This window comes from Ambystoma mexicanum, chromosome 4q (genome assembly GCF_040938575.1).
Source record: "Ambystoma mexicanum isolate Mex_15411 chromosome 4q, UKY_AmexF1_1, whole genome shotgun sequence".
In the NCBI taxonomy this organism is placed as follows: domain Eukaryota; kingdom Metazoa; phylum Chordata; class Amphibia; order Caudata; family Ambystomatidae; genus Ambystoma; species Ambystoma mexicanum.
This window is the reverse complement of record NC_090928.1, coordinates 1,269,972,030-1,269,986,042: the sequence shown is the minus strand read 5'-3', so window position 1 is coordinate 1,269,986,042 and position 14,013 is coordinate 1,269,972,030. Positions and strand designations below refer to the sequence as shown.

The 14,013-nt window shown below is 47.5% G+C and overlaps 1 protein-coding gene across 3 annotated transcripts in view; it reads left to right on the top strand.

Moving 5' to 3' along the window:
* Positions 1-13,688, top strand: part of KLC4 (kinesin light chain 4) — a 620,713-nt gene extending 607,025 nt beyond the window's left edge. For all 3 annotated transcript variants that reach the window (XM_069608885.1, XM_069608886.1, XM_069608887.1), the window contains exon 16: positions 2,551-13,688. In XM_069608885.1, the coding sequence (XP_069464986.1) occupies positions 2,551-2,640 (90 nt within the window). In that variant the 3' untranslated portion in view covers positions 2,641-13,688. The remainder of the gene's footprint in view (positions 1-2,550) is intronic.
* The last annotated feature ends 325 nt before the right edge of the window (positions 13,689-14,013 follow it).

Genomic DNA, 14,013 nt, shown 5'->3' with positions numbered 1-14,013 from the left:
TAAAGATCATCCCGTTTGGGGGACATGTTCATAAAGTGGCTGCCTTTGCGGACGATATGCTTTTCACACTGACCGACCCTGAGATATCACTCCCAGGGGTATGTGAAGAGCTTGACCGGTTTGGGCCGGTCGCCGGCCTGAAAGTAAACACCAACAAGTCAGAGATTCTTAATCTCAACTTACAGGCGGCTTATGAGCAGCATGTCAAAAGAGAATATTCCTTCAGATGGGCAAGCAAAGGTATTAGGTACTTGGGGGTCCTCCTTACCAAAACGGTAGGGGAACTATATCGGGCGAATTACCTGCCTCTGCTGGAGAAAATCCATTCGAAGCTAGTGGACTGGGGACCGCTACATATCTCATGGGTGGGGCGCATCAATGTCCTAAAAATGGTGGTTTTACCACAGCTCCTGTACCACTTCGCCACCCTTCCGGTGGAAGTCCTGCGTTCCTTTTTCAGAGCCCTACATAAAGCCACAAACCGTTTTATTTGGAACCATAAATGCCCCAAGATAGCCCAGCCCTCATGAGGACAATCAACCCTCCGAGGTGGCATGGGAGAGCCGGATTTTAGGGCCTACTACATAGCGGCCCAGATAAGGATTCTCAGAGATTGGCAGAGAGATGACCGGGATAAACCATGGAGGCCGATGGATAGGGCGGTGGTAGCCGGGTGGTTAGAGGGAATGTTGTGGATTCCGAGGGCGGATAGATCCCCCTCCCCCCCAAATGTATAGCAGCAAAATCCCCTCGACCATAGGGGAAGCCTGGGAGTCGGCAGTCAAATGGGCCCAAATCACTACCTTTCCTTCCCCATACACCCCCCTGTTAGAAAACCCACAATTCATCCCAGGCTGCAAGAACTTGGCATTTGACAATTGGTATCTGGGAGGATTTCAGATGGTGCAAAACATGTATGGGGACGGCAAGGTCAAAGATTTTGAACAGTGCAAAACAGAGTTTGGTTTGAAGGAGATGACGGCAAATGGTCTATGCCTAAATGGGGAAAAAACAGAAATACTGCTAGTAGTCCCCAAAGAAGCCTTAAAAAAACTAGACGACCACTATAGTTCTTTCAGCATCGAGGACACCATCATTAAAACCTCAGACACAATCAAAACACTTGTAGTTTATCTGGACTCCAACCTATCAATGGACAGACAAGTCACTGCCATCTCATCAGCGGCTGCGCTCACATCAAAAATCATAAACGCTGTGAGACCATACCTATCTCAGAAAAATTGCCTCAACATTGCAAGGGCCACAACTTGTGCAAAACTTGACTACTGCAACATTCTACTTCTAGGCACCTCCAAAAATAACATCAACAAATTACAAATCGCATAGAACAGTGCCCTCAGAGCCGCACTCAGTATACCCAAGAGAGAGCACATCTCCCAGGCACGGAAATATGCCCATTGGCTCCCGGTCAAAGACCGCATAATATTCAAAGCCCTCACCATCACACACAGATGCATCGCCCAGTCTGCCCCAGCTTACCTAGTTGAAAGAATACACCAATCAGCAGCCCACACACTGAAACGTGACCAATATGCACACCAACTCTCAGTCCCTGCATTCAACAGAGCTAAAGCAGGCAGCTCTAGCTTTGAGGTTCTAGCCCCTAAAGCTTGGAACTCACTCCCACTCAGTCTAAGAAAAGAAGAATCCCTGACAACCTTTAGGAAAGCTCTAAAAACAAATCTGTTCAACTAGACCACCTTATGTCATGCATTGTCTCTAACGCGTTCCCTCTGTAACCCGTAACACCTTCTCTACAATGCCATATACTGCTGTATACATCTGCTCCTGCAACAATGTTATAACCTGCACCAAAGATATACCCTGTATAACATGCACTAAGTGAATATCCTGACATCAGGAGAAGATCTTGTTAATTAGGTTCTTCAAAGAAATTAATTCCTTGTTGCAGAGCGCATTTAATGAATTCTAAACATAAGTGTTATTATTCCATATAGCAATAGCACTTAGCTTCACAGCTTTTCCATTTTGTTATTGATCTTGAAAATATGAAGACCTGAGTCGGGCCAGCTGGCATTCGTACAGGAGACCTGCAGAGTGTGCACAGAGGTCTCGGGAGCGAACTGAAAAGCCACAGAGCTCTCTAATCTTAAAGAGAGAGTATGGACTGCTCTGAAATGTAACCTCAAACTGTATCCTGTGCTAAATTCAATTATGAAAGAAGCTCCCCGGGTGCCTAAATATACAGTGGAATTGGATATTTTCTTTGTCAATTATTCTCGCTATTAAAATTCCTCCGATTGTGGACAGCGCTTTGCAGAATATTTGAATGGAGAAAGGATTGACATAGATTAAATTTACTTGGGTTACTTGTTACTTGAAAAGGTGCAATTAGTTGCAAATGTTTGTCGGGACTGTTCTTGTCAGCAGCATGTTTAATATGCGCGGCATGGTTTTGTTATTGGTTGAAGTGAGCATGCAATGCTTAGGGTCACCTGGCGTTAGTATGTAAGTTAAGTGTGTTTTTGTAAATTGTGTCATGGCCTCACGAATTGTCTTTTCTTTCAGGGATCTCGGAGTCGGTTGGCTGAGAAGAGGGGCCTGAGTGCCAGTACCATGAACCTGTCCTCTGGCAGCTCACCGCTCGCTTCCAAGTAACCACCTGCGTGTGCCAGTGGGGCCCTGCAGCCACTCCTGCAAGGAAACTCATGGAATCGCCAGCTGACTGCCTTCTGCATGAAAAGCTGCAACTCCCCACAGAAGAAACACATTTCAATTCTCCTAGTGTTGTCCGTTAGGGTGGAAGTAGCTCTTCCATCACCTAGTCGCACCTTTCAACACCGAGGCCTTGCTGTTCAATATAGACTTTCATTTCCAACACCTAGGCATTGGGCAAGGATTGTAGTTGGTGATACCAGGCACTGGGGGAGCTGCTTCTCAAGGGGAATTCCCCTCTCTAGGGAAATTCAACCCTGCAATTTACACTACGACACTCCAGCATCGGGCCAGCCACATCCTATGGTGTACTAATGTTGGAAATCTACACTACGACACTCCAACCCTGGGACAACTGCATCCTGTGAAATGCGGACATCAGAAACCGTCACTGCGCCACTCCAGCCCTAGAACTGCATCCAATGAAAATCTGCCATCAGGAACCTACACAACACCTGCACTGGAGAGCGAATTACTCTTTGATTCACCCATTACGGGAACGTTCACGCTCTGCTTTTCCGCCTTGTGCCTGCCTGAAGTACACCTTATTAGGCCTTTTCGCCTACAGGGTAGCCTTGTTTTTGTTTTGGGATATACCTTTCAAAAAGCAGTGGATGATTGATTCTGAACAGTTGGTTTACAATGGCATTTCTATATGGTATGACAGATTAATATAATAAGTTGAAGTGGTAGCATTGCTCAGGTGCAAGTAACAGTAGTCTTTTTAAGGGTATTTAGGGTTAAATGAGACTTCATAACTTTATTAACTCTTTGAGCGCCCACACATACATACATCAGTGGTCTCTAAACTGTGGGGCTGCCACCCTCCCACCCAGGGTCACGAATGATGTCCAAGGGTTGCAAGGCTCTTCAAAAAGGGACTGTGTAGAAAATAGAAGCAGATATGACGTCTGGGGCGGGGGAGTGGCCCAGCAACACTATTTTCACTCAAGTGGGGCTCAACATGAACAAGTTTGAATACCAGCGAGAGAGAGAATACTCTCTCTCCTCTCTGCTCTCTGCTCTCTCTGCTCTCTCCTCTCTCCTCTTCCCTCTCTCTTTCTTTCTCTCTCTCTCTCTCTCTCTCTACAAAGCTCTCCACACCACCTTCTCCTCCATGCAGCCTAACGCATGTGTTTCTCTAGTCCAAGCAGGCCATCTCTTCAATCTGAGCTCTGCCTTAGCATTCTTTCTCGCTCAGAGTCCTGTGGTCTGATATAGACTTCTAGGTCTTCTTGTTTGTGGCTTGGCCCTCTCGGTACATACTCATTGTCCAGGCGATTCTCTCTCTCTGGCCGTTCTTTAATTGTAGGGCCACCAGTCACCCGTCTATTCCCCTTCAGCTCTTGTTCTAGGCTTTTTCTCCCTGGATGTAGTTCTGAGGGTCACAGTTCTGGACCCCCAGTCTAAGCTGAGCTGGGCTTCCCATCACAAGGCAAGGCCTGCACATGGACTCCTTTAGGTGCTACTGTCCTTCAGCAAATCGGCCAAATGCTGCCCCAAGGGCAAGGTGCCCCCACCCGTGATAGCTGCTCTACAGATGCCGAAGCACTCGGGAGACTAGTGTTTACAGGATTTGACTCTCATTTTTCCTTCAGATTTATTAAAAATTGGCAAATGTCCTGCTCCGACCTAAATAAGCATCTAGTCTAATTCATTTTAAAAGAACGTTCAAGTTTAATCAGCATTTTAATGTCGGAGGTAGCTCATTACAAAGGTCGAAATGTTTGGGACCTCCTGGATGCAGATTTCTCGCCTGCTTCACCAGCATCAACGGGCGGGCTTTCTTTGGTCTCCTTTTTCGTAGCAGGTTTTATTAGTTAATTGTGAGCACATGCACTTTAACTTTGTCCTTCTTTTCTTTTTCTTTCTCCACGTGATGTGTTATCTTTTGGCCCTATAACAAGGAATGTAAAATCTTCTAGCTCATTTCTGTGCTTCTTCCATTGGCTGTTAATGGTTGTGGAAGGGAAGAGATAATTAGTCTTTTTTCTATTCCACTTTCTGCCTGTGTTTGGCGTTCTTTAGTCAAGAGTTAAAGATGACTCAAGTATGGCTCTACTTATACTCTACCTAGTTGGGACAGGCAAGTAGCTAGACTCTTCTTGACCTATCAAGAGCATTCGACCCTGAACCATCCTACGGAGACCATAAAGAGCTGCACAAACAAGCAATCGATACATTGGTTCTATGTCTTTCTGAATGACTACTTAGAAAGTCAAAGCCTCCCCCAACACTCCTGTCACCGTCTCTACAATTCAAGTCTCCATGACCCTTTTGTTTAGACAGTTGAATGATTTCAGAGTTCATTTGTATTCTTATGCGGCTAGAGCACAGCTCTCTGTGCGGTCTAAGACGAGGTAGATACAATCGCCCGTCTAGATCATCGCCCGTCTAGATCATTATCGGACTGGACGGTGGATATCCACATTAGCCTCGGTTTTAGCCGTAATCAGGATAATCGAAGATCGTACATATATTTCCACATTTCTCTGTCAATAGGTTCAAACCTCTTATGAAGTTAAAACGTAGGATTTCTTTATATACTGACGTGATTCCTAAAGAGCGGGCATCTGTGGTTCAGGGTACGCACGTGCATTTTGACTTATTGCCTTCTTTTTTGACTCGACAAACAAAAGATTGTGGATTCAGTGGTCCGTGCTTATTCATTATGGCAACATCCCACACAACAGCCCGTCTGCTTCTCTAAACTGGATTCAGGTCGCTGGAATGTGTAGGGGCAGACGACACACCCTTATTACACAGCAGTAAGATTGCTTGATTGGGTTCTCTCCGTCTCTGTCTCTCTGTCTCTCTCTCTCTCTCTCTGTCTCTCTCTCTCTCTCTCTCTCTCTCTGTCTCTCTGTCTCCATGTCTGTTCATTTCGCATGTTGGCACTCTGATGCCTTTGGTGATTAGCTGCGCTATACAAGTGCGTTGATGACGACGATGACGATGATGATGATGATGAAGAAGAAGAGTTGTGTTTACAAGCGATGACCCATGTTAGGCAGAGGAAGTTCAGTCCAGGTAACTGAAGGCTTCATGGTAGAAGCCAGGTTCCTGTCAGGATGAAAGGTATGTGGCAAGTTAATATGTGGGGATCCATGCTCGGTGGCACTGACTGAAAGGGCAGCCAAAACCACAGTGAAGAAGAGATTATGTTGAAGCAGAAATCTTCAGCCACATAGAGTGAGAGACGCAAGTTGAGAGTGGTGGGGCTTCAATCTGTAGCACAGAAGGGAGGAGGAGGTTTCCAGGAAAGACTGTGGGAGTTCATGTGCTATGAAGGAGCAAGCCGGGCTAATGCTATGTAAAGTGGACTTGTAGTGGTAACGCCTACCATTAACCACAGTCAGAAAACTGCGGTTCTGGGCAATGTGAAATGGGTGAAGTCCTTGGAAGGTGGACTGGAATGAATGAAGAATGTAAATGGTGCGGTGATCTGGCAAAGAAACAGTGCAGCTTGGGAAAGAATTGGAATGTGTGCTCGGAAAGAACGAGAGGAGGATTCTAGGGAGGAGTATAGCTCCAGCAAAGCAAATACTGTGTGAGACGGGATCCAAGAAAGATATTTCACTTCAGGAAGCGGAAAGGGGGGTTAGGATAGGAACTAGGGTCACCTGAAGTCACAGGCCAAAGGCCGGCTTTGGATGTGAAACACGCTAAGGAGAACACTTTGTGCACAGTAAGTGGATCACAAATTGGTTAAACGAGAGGTGATCTGCCGTTCCCATCAAGACAGTCATGCTTTTGTGCAGGACAAGAAATGGCAGATACTTACGTTTTAAACTTTAAGTCACAGACCGCAGAGCCCTCGGATTAAGTCGTAATTGCCTCTGATGCTTGTGTTTTAAGAAACCCTGTGTGGCCTTCATCTGAGGAATATGAGTAGTGTGCATTTAGTCTAAAATGCCCTCTCTCTGGATGGCAGAGACGTTCCTATGGTGATGCCCAGACCACCGGACACACTAGTCCGCTTCAGCTGGCAGTGGATGGCCAGCCAGCAGTGTTCTACTTCCTCGGCTTGTGTTGGCCTGGAAACCATTCAGGAGCTGTTCTCTGCAGAATATCCTGCCCCTCCTTTATAATAATTAAGGGCTTGCACCTGTGGGTGTACATGAGTCTGTTATTGCCTGGATAGGTGCGTATAGATGACTCTAGTAATCTTTGCTACTTCAACTGTCCCAGACGTAAAGGCTCTAGCCGAATGGTCACCAGAGTCTGTCAGTTAGACTTAGCACAATAGTAAAAGGCCCATGTAGTAGGGTCGCCTTGCCTTAATATAGGGGGAGTATGTCTGTGCAGCTAGCCTGTAAGGAGGGCATGACCTCAGGAGAAGAGCACAGCTGTGCTAATCTTTTTGCTATACAAATTAAGTTTGAAGAATTCTACAGATACATCCTGTAGTGTCCTGGCAAGGACAAGGTTAACGGAGCCTTGGCGCTCCGTCACATGGGCCAATCAGTAAGGAGCCCGGGAAGCGACAATTTGCGCATGGAAAGGAATAAAGAAGTTTCAAGTTGCTGGAGACTCCTGTCGTTATTGCAGTCCTGGGCCTGCTTGTATGTACACGTGCCTGCATTCCCTCTGCATGCTACCCTCCAATGAGTGATCGATTTGAAAGAACCCAGAAGAACCAGACAATGGCGACGAGGATGGGATTTCTCCTTCAAAAGTAAGAAGATAAGAAAGCCCTCATAGTGACACACACTGCAAACGAGGTTGTGAAGTGGCGCTATAGTTATCTGACTGCCAAAATGTCAGAGGCCGAAGACCTAGGTAGCACAGCAGCTTTTCGCCGGCCTGCACCGTTTGACATGGGTGACCCATAAGCCCTGGGGCACTGATGGGACAGATGGATCCAGAGATTTGGAAATTACTTGCATGCCCACGATGAAATAGTGCCCGATAAATTCGCCAGGCGGCTGCTGGTTAATCTAGTGGGAGAGGAAGTAGATGATTTCATACCTACTTTCCTGCCGGAAGACGTTGCGGCATATAAAGGCCTCAAAGAAGCACTGAGCAGATACTTCGACATGCAACGCAACGTTGACCACGAGAGAGACACATTCAACGTGGCATGCCAGATGGTGGGTGAACTAGTGGCGCACTGCAAATTCCACAAATGAGGAGGCCATTAGACTAAGGATTATATGAGGATGCTTGTCTTCATCGTTCAGACATGCACGCCTCACAAATTGAAAACACTAAGTCTCCAGAGAGAGAACAAGTATATGAGGTCTCATGAGCAGCTCCAGTGCGAGGCAGGCCTACAAGTAGCGATGCACCCAGAGGGTCCTCGTCACCAGGGAGGTGCTACAGATGTGGCCTTCCATTCCCTCATCAGGAAGGTGTGAACTGCCCTGCCTTCGGACAAGCCTGTGCCAAGTATGGTAGAGAGAACCACTTGACAGTTGTCTGCAATTCTCCACCTGGACGGTCACAGGGGTACTCCATACCATATAAACCAGAGTCCAGCATGTGCAGCACTGCTCCAAGAAGAGATGCAGGTGCAAGGAGAGAACGTGAGACATTTCAGGCAAGTGACAGGAAGATCTGTCTCTCTCGCCCTCTGCAGATGATACCCAACAGGATTACATCTATACGCTGAACGGAATAACCCCACCATCGGAGGGTGACATCACTCTACTGGTGGATGATCACCAAGCCAAGTTCCTCATCGATTCTGGCACCACCCTACACATGTGTATATCAGAATATCGCAGGATGATGTCTCTGCCCCAGTTGAGGTCATCTGATCTAAGAGTCTTTCAGTGGGCTGCAAGAGGAGCTGAGCGAAATCACAGGAAGTTCTCCACAATGATCCGCTCCAAGGAGGAGTGTGCACGAGATGAGTTATACGTACTGCAAGCAGAATTCGCTGTGAGCAACCTACTAGGGCACACCACTGCTCTTATGATGGAAATTGCGGCTGTGTCCTAGACCATGCGGCACACACTGTCAATCACGCAAGCCTTCCCGACTTTATTAGAGGGCATTGGAGACCCTGTGACGCTTCACATTGACGAATCCATAACGCCCGTAGCTCAGCACCCTAGGAGAATTCCAGTTCATCTGCAACCACTTGTCGAAGAAGAGATACAGTGCTTGCTGAAGGAAGGAATAATTGAGCTGGCCGACGGTCCGAATCCTTGGGTGTCCCCCATAGTGGCTGTACGCAAGCAAGGATTCCCCGACAAGATATACATCTGCATGGACAAGCGAGCAAAGCCATCTGGTGTGAGAGGCATCCCGGAATGCATCTGGGTGACATGATCAGCCTGCTAAACAGGGCAAAAGTGTTCTCAAAACTCAATTTGAAGAAGAGCTACCATCAGATCATGATAGACCATCAATACTTTTTCCACACCAGTTGCGCTCTTCAGATAGAAGAGACTCAATTTTGGCATCTGCTCGGCAGCTGAAATATTTCAAGAGAGGATGCAGAGAATGATTTGTCATGCAAGTCATTGTTTCAACTACAGTGATGATATCCTGGTGTTTGGAGCCACCATTGCTCAGCATGATCAAGCTGTTCACCAAGTCTGCACGTTACTGGGAGAGGCTGGCCTGATACTGAACAGGAACAAGTGTGTGTTTCACAAATCTCGCCTTAAATTCTATGGACCCATTTTCTCACACGTAGGCATGAGCCCTGATAGAAGCAAAGTGGCTGTCATCTCTGAGATTTCAGCTCCCCAAGATGTCAGTGAAGTTGGGTCCTTCCTAGGGATGACCTTCTACTGTAGCCGATATCTCAGAGACTTTGCGAACTCACCAAGCAGGTTAGAGCATTCTGATGGTCTCAGCAATGTGTGAACGCATGGCTTACTTTGACCCAAACATGGGCACAGAAGTAACTGTGGATGTTAGTCCAGTTGGTCTGGTGGCGATTTTGGCACAACATCGACCAGGGTGGGAATCCCCCAGAATAGTAATTGCCTAGGCCAGCAAGAGCCTGTCGGAGTTAGAAACTAGATATTCGCAACCTGAAAAGGAGGGTCTGGCCGTCGTATTTGCTTGCGAGCACTTTCAGATGTTTCTCCTTGGCAAGCCCTTCACAATAGTGACGGATCACCAAGCCCTGGTGACCATCTACGGAATCTCTAAATGCAAGATTCTGCCATGGATATCGAGATGGGGCCTGCAATTGCATGATTTTGACTTCACAATTGTTAACAAGCCAGGAAAGAAATACAACCCCGGGGACTGTGCCATGATGTAACTTCAGGCCTTCAATAACATGAGGAGTTATTGATATCTGCAGAAGGGCTTGTCATGTGAGGGCATGGAATAGTGATTCCCACAGAGCTGCAACAGGTCGTAGATCTAGCTCATGAAGGACACTGGGGGATGGTGGCCCTGAAGAGACGGGTGAGAGATACCATGTGGTTCCCAGGACTAGATCAAATGGTGGAACACATGACTAGTGCCTGCCACCTGTGTCAGTGCACATCCAAGCATAATGACCCTGAACCACTAAAGATGTCAAACATGTCGGAGCTCCCTTCGACCTACCTGGCGATTGACTTCTTCGGTCCGTTTGGGGAGAGCAAGTATTGGCTAGTCATCATGGATGAATATTTGCGATTCCCTCTAGTACACATGACATCGTCCACGGCTACCAGTGCTGTCATACCAGTGTTGGCATCTTCTGCGCATGGGGCATTCCTGAAGTCTTCAAGTTGGACAATGGTCTGCCATTCAGCATCCTGGAATTTGTGAAATTCATGCAATACATGGGTATCCACCACAGAAGGGTAATTCCCCTATGGCCACAAGCAATCGGCATGGTGGAGCGATTCATGGGCAGCCTAAAGAGAGTCCTCCAACAGAATAAGCTATGATCCCTGTCACTCAATCAAGCTCTGTGTAACATGTTGCAGGACTACAGGTACTCCCCACACGGCACGACTGGAAAGTGTCCCTCAGATTTATTTGGCAACAGAAAAAGAACCAGACTTCCCTACCTGGCAAGTGATCCAAGTGAGGATGCAGAGACATGGTGCTTGTCTGTCGATGGCAGGACAGAAAACCAGACGCGAGATTTGATCCAGACTTTATGACGGTATCCAGTGTCAATGGAACAATGGTGACTGCTCGTTCTCCTACTAAGCTGGCCACTCAAAATGTCTCCCAGTTCAAGCTGTACAAGGAAGAGAATCAAGAACAAGATGAGAGAGACAACTCCGTGGCTTCATGTAATGAGCCGGTGAGGGAAGAGACCAAAGAGGAGCCAAAAGGACCTCGGACAAGGCCGGCCAGATCAATTAGAAGACCTTTGTGTCTAATTGAAGAAATGTGAAGACCGAACTGTAAGTGACTTTTGTTTTTCTCGGCAGTGGGGAGATGTAGTGGCCTTACAAGGACACTGTTAACGGAGCCTTGGAGCTCCGCACATGGGCCAATCAGCATGCACAATGTTTCTTCTTCTTCTTAATTATCGGAGGCATGGGCGGACCCACGCAGGCGCTTCCCCATCCTATAGGATGATGTGCACCGTACCCACTAATTATTATTTGGCTCCATTTAAACTCACAACTCCTCCCACCTCCCCGTCTGCCTCACAAAATCCAACATCACACTACTCCTCCTCCTGCCTCTCTCCCCATCACCTCCCAGCAAAGCCCTCCCGCTCAGCTCAGCCACACCCAACGCAGTCAACCGAACCCTCATCAATTCTCTCTCTGCAACATGTCTCTCACACCTAATCAAAAAATGTCCCAACGTTTCAGGCACCCCACACACCGCACAGTCCCTTGATTCACGCTTCCCTCTTCGAAATAGACAGTCATTCAGCCCCACATGACCTATCCTCAACCGATTCAGCATCACCTCCTCCCCCTCCTCCATTCTGAACTCCCTGCATCCACCTTCACCGACACTTTCCCACGAACACCGAACATCCACCTGCCCTTCACCCCACTCACCCACCTCTCCTGCCACTCATCGAGGACCCGTCTCACCATCACAGCCTTCACCTCATCCACACTCAAAGGCAACCTCACATCAACCGCTCCCCTCCTCATACCCACACCCGCCGCCAGATCCACCAACTCATTTCCCAAAATGCCACTGTGACTGGGAACCCACGCCAACTCCAAATCCATACCCCCGCGCACACACCGATCAATCTTCACCCTAATGTCCAAAATCACATGCTTCCTCTCACCATCCCCTGCCACAATCGCCTGCAACCCACTCAATGAATCCGAGAACACCACCACTTTCTCATACCCCAACTCACACACCCTATCAATCGCCAATGCAATCGCCACCAACTCAGCCGTACAAATAGACACATCATTCGTCAGTCGTCCTACTTTATACTCCCCAATGCTTTCTAGATAATATGCCATTCCCACTCTTCCAGACACAGGATCCTTTGAACCATCCGTAAACACCTTTTATCCTTCCTTTCCTGCCACATACTCCTGACCCAAAGCTTTGATCTCACCCCGTATACCTCTCTTCTTCGACACCACATTCGCCAACTCCAAACACACCTTTGGAGATCTTATCATCCACCTCGGCCTTCTCTCCAAATCCGTATCTGTCACAATCATCAAATCACCCACACCCCACTGCACTCCCTTCTCCCACTTGTGAAACCCAAAAGTGCCCCCCTTCCTCCTCCACCGATCCCTGTAATAGTCAAACCTCCAATTATACTTCAAACATTCACGCACCGGATGAGCCGGATGGGTTGATTCGGGCTTTGGCGGGAATTGGGTGTCAGGTGGATTTCTTCGCGGATGATGGTGTGGTCTGGGTAAGAGGGCGGAGTTTGTTGTTGGTGCAGAGACGGTTGCAAGCTGCGATAGTACGCATGGAGGAGTGGTGTGGGAAATGGGGCTTCTCGGTGTCTGTGGATAAAAGTGTGAGTATGGTGTTCTCAAGGAGAAGAGTGCAGCAGGAGTTGAATTTGGTTTTGAAAGGTGTGAGGGTGAAGAGCGTGGAGGAGTTTCGGTACTTGGGGGTGATTCTGGATAGAAAGTTGAATTGGAATGTGCAAGTGGATGGTGTGGTGCATAAGTGTAAACGCAGGCTGAATTTGTTGCGGGCGGTGACTGGGAAAGAATGGGGTGCGCAACAGAAGTGTTTACGAATGTTGTATAAGGGGTTGATTTTGAGTGTGATGGATTTTGGGTGTCGGGTGTCAGTGGGCTATACGTCGATGCACAATGTTTCCGTGTGTGCAGTAAGGAGCCCAGGAAGCGGCAGTTCGCCGCGGGGAAAGGAGTAAAGAAGGTTCAAGTTGCTGGAGGCACCTGTCGTTATTGCAGGCCTGGGCCTGCTTGTATGTATGTGTGCGCCTGCATTCCCTCTGCATGCTACCCTCTGAGTGATACATTTGAAAAAACCCAGAAGAACCAGACACGCCCCAGGGTACTATAAGAAGCAGCGAGATCCAGTGATCCAGCATTTAAGATTTCTCCACAGTAAAGCCCATTTTCTTCTCCAAGAGAGATGGAGGGATGACTATATAGGCTACATGATGAATGCCACATCAGCGGAGATAGAGCTCAGACACTTTCCTCTGAAGCTCAGGCCCCCTCCATTCTGCTGAGGGTCCCACATTTCCCTTTATGTAAATATTAAAGGCCACAAAGTACAACCAAACCTATCTGTTCTGCACATTCCTCGCCCCTGCAAGACTGCAGTCTCCAGCTTTTTCTTTGCTATTACACTGTGATTTCTCCCCGGTCTTTCCCATGGCACCTTGACTTGTATTGCCATCTTTGGGACACTGAGAAAACACCTGTGCATTGGAGGGGAGGTGTCCCCGCTTCTCTGCACAGCCCTGCTGGAGAAAGCCGAAGCCGCTCTTACTGCTGGAAACGGAACGGTCTTGTTTCTTTTTTTTTCTGTTGAAATCCATGTCTATTTATCATTTCAATTGAGTGTACTATGTTGGTTTGCCATGCTGTTTTTTGATTTGTATTGATGATTCAGTCATTTAATTAAATTCTGTTATTTTTCTACGACACCCTGTCTATCGGAAGGCAACCGTCCCTTTGTCTCTTCCTTTTCAGGTGATGCAAGCACGGTACTTTGATGATTGCAGACTTTTTTTGGTGACCTACACTTTGGACGAAATCATTTTTACTGATTTTTTCCAATTTTTCTTCTACTGCAAAATTCGGGGATGACACCCCTCGCACTACTCCCCCCCCCATTGCATTCCCTGACCCCCACCCCCACATATACTTTCTCCCAATTTAGTGGTTCCATGTGTTAATATCCCCGCAAAATAAATATCACCATTCAAAAATATCATATTTTTGTGGCAATATTAAGGCATGGAACCTG